The sequence below is a fragment of the Argiope bruennichi genome, chromosome 11 (assembly GCF_947563725.1).
Source record: "Argiope bruennichi chromosome 11, qqArgBrue1.1, whole genome shotgun sequence".
Classification (NCBI taxonomy): domain Eukaryota; kingdom Metazoa; phylum Arthropoda; class Arachnida; order Araneae; family Araneidae; genus Argiope; species Argiope bruennichi.
The window spans coordinates 90266835-90269609 of record NC_079161.1 but is presented as its reverse complement, the minus strand read 5'-3'; the positions used below and the strand labels follow the sequence as shown (position 1 = coordinate 90269609).

Below are 2775 nucleotides of genomic sequence, written 5' to 3'. Positions count from 1 at the left end.
TTTCGCAACTGGTTGATTCTTTTCTGCAGCAAACGACTCCAAAATTGGAAGCCGTTGGTCGCTACCGACGCTTCTTTTTCCACAACGATCTTCTTTTCTATTCAGTAGTTGCCCTTTCTAAGGCTGTAGCTACAGAACTAGATAACTGCAGGGATTTTATAATTTGCTCTCGTTTTTTGCGAAACTCCTGTTCCGACAAATCAGGCTTTTCCGCACTGGGCCCGTAACTTATAAAAGTTTTTCTACATTGACGTAGTTTTCCTTTTCTTTGCCGCCTCTCTTTTTGTCTTTTTCTTTCCAAAGATTTCTCACAAATTCCAGGATTTGTATTGTACAAGTTTTTATGAACTTCATCAAACTCTTGGAATTAGGCGAAATCGCTGCGCCATTACAACCAGCCTGGTAACTGTTGCAAAGGCAGAAATTATATTCTTTTCCCGCAAATAAAGTTTGTAACAATTACATCGAATTGCTCCACACAATTGCGGTTGGCATCAAAGAATAAGCTTTTGCTATGGTCGACCAAATTTTGCATGGCGGTCATTACTGTAATAAAGCAGTCCGCTGTTTCGTAGATCCTCCACTTTACCTCTTCCAATTCTTTTTTCTTTCTTACAAAATGCTTCGTGCCTACGCCCCTCAGGGGCTCACCTACTATAGGTGAGTACGGGTGTCCCAATCCCGAGGTACCCAGGGATCTTTTACTCCCTTTAGGTTTACTCTCCTCTGCGCCTTCTGCTGTCGCCTTTTTTTTCTTTCCCTCGACGGCAAGCGAGGGAGCTCTCCATGAGAAGCTGTCGCCGCTCTGTTTGCTTCTTGCTTCTCATGGACAGCCAAAACCCCACGTGTTTGCCGTGCGTGGCGACCCATTTGAAAGACGGGTGGTGCACTGTGGTCCCCTGTGCATCAATCGGCTGGTAGCTAGTCACCTTAGTGGCTAGTCTGCTAGGGATCAAGCGAAGGGGTTACTCCTTGGGCTTGGCGTTAAGGGTGGTCACTGTCCCCGGGGGTAACTCCGAGCGTATAGGTTCCGGCTAGCATCAAGGTAAGCGCCGAGGCTGGGAATGGCCAGAGCCAGTGGCTGCCTTCCCTTGTTGGGCTCCGTGGTGGGCGGTGCCGTCGGGCCCGAATCATTCGCAATATCGTATGGGGCCTCAAAATCAAATTCCATCACCATCGTTTTTCATAATTAGTCGTGTATCATCTGAAAATGAAACATTTCACGGTGTGTCACCATTTCTAGTTGAAAAGGCTATATCTGGGCATATCGGTGAAGCTAAAGCAATAAGGAAAATTCGCTCTGGCGATTTACTTGTTGAAATAGCCAATAAGAAACAAGCTCAAAAAATTTTGAAAATTAAATCTCTGTCAACGATACCTGTCACTGTTAGTGCACACAGATCTCTGAACTCTTCTAAAGGAGTTATTACTTGTGGAGAGCTGTATAATGAGGAGACTGACGAAATTTTAAAAGAATTACGAAACCAAGGCGTTACGGAAGTCCGGCGAATAACAATTAAAAGGAATGGTAATGTTATGAAGACCAAACACCTTATTCTGACATTCCACTTTCCAAAGACACCCGAATTTATTAAGGCGGGTTACATGCGATTAGCTGTCAGACCATACATACCAAACCCACTTCGTTGCTTTCAGTGCCAGCGCATAGGTCACTCCAAAGCTACTTGCCGAGGTACTCTTACCTGTGCCCGTTGTGCTGAGGCCGGGCATGAGAGCGTTGATTGCACTGCAAATGAAAAATGCGTTAACTGTAAAGGAGAGCATAGCTCCTTTTCCCGCACTTGCCCTATCTGGCAATTAGAAAAGGAAGTACTCTCTGTCAAGGTTAAGAATCAAATATCTTATCCGGAAGCAAAAAGGATTGTGAAAGCCCGTCTACCACCGGCTGGCATTAGTTATGCAAAAGCGGCAAAGGTAGTAACTCCTTTCACTCCTGGAAATGCACAGGATAAATCGTGTGTAGGTATTTCCCTTTCTAATAATCAGCTAACAACTGAATTAGATGCTTCAGATGCTGGTTCACCACACAAGTTAAAACCAAAGAGGAAAAAAATTTCAAAATCACAGAAATCACTGGCATTGAAACTTTCAAAAACAGGTCGTTCTTCTAAAGACATTACCTTAGCTCTTTCTACCAAAAAATCTCTTGCCTTAGATATGGCAAAATCTGGCCTTGTTCGTAAAGACCTAACTTCCTTATTCGGTGGTCAGCCGAAGAGTCCGGAATTATTGCGACTCCATCCCTCCGAGGAGGAAGATGATTTTCAGATGAGTTGTGATGCTTCTGCAACTCCGCCTACGAATGATAATAAAAATTCCCCAAATAATTCTTAATGTGTTCTTTCCTTTCCTGGAATTGTCGCGGCATTCGTTACAAGATTTCTGACATTAAGGTTTTATTAAATACATTTCAACCTGTTTGCTTTGCACTTCAGGAAACCCACCTGAGGTCAGATATTCCTTTTAAGATTCGTGGTTATAATTCTGTACGGAAAGATGTTGATACTGGGAGAATCAGTTCCGGTGGAGTTTGCATTCTGACCTCCAACCAGTTCCCCAGTACCCCACTAACTCTTCATACTTCTCTACAGGCTGTAGCTATCCAGGTTCACGTTAGAACTCTCGTTACAGTCTGTTCTATTTATCTACCGCCAAATGAAACTATTTGTCAAAACGACCTCAATGCTTTAGTTGATCAGCTTCCTAGACCTTTTCTCCTGATTGGTGACTTTAACGGCCATAGTCCTTTATGGG

At 43.7% G+C, this 2775-nt stretch overlaps 1 protein-coding gene across 1 annotated transcript; it reads left to right on the top strand.

Moving 5' to 3' along the window:
* Positions 1–1146: 1146 nt before the first annotated feature.
* Positions 1147–2355, top strand: LOC129956756 (uncharacterized). The gene has a single exon (XM_056068697.1). It carries the CDS (start codon positions 1147–1149, stop codon positions 2353–2355), a length of 1209 nt encoding a protein of 402 aa, XP_055924672.1.
* The last annotated feature ends 420 nt before the right edge of the window (positions 2356–2775 follow it).

Coding starts and splice junctions, on each gene's coding strand:
- LOC129956756 (XM_056068697.1), top strand. CDS start 1,147: ATGGGGCCTCAAAATCAAATTCCATCACCATCGTTTTTCATAATTAGT.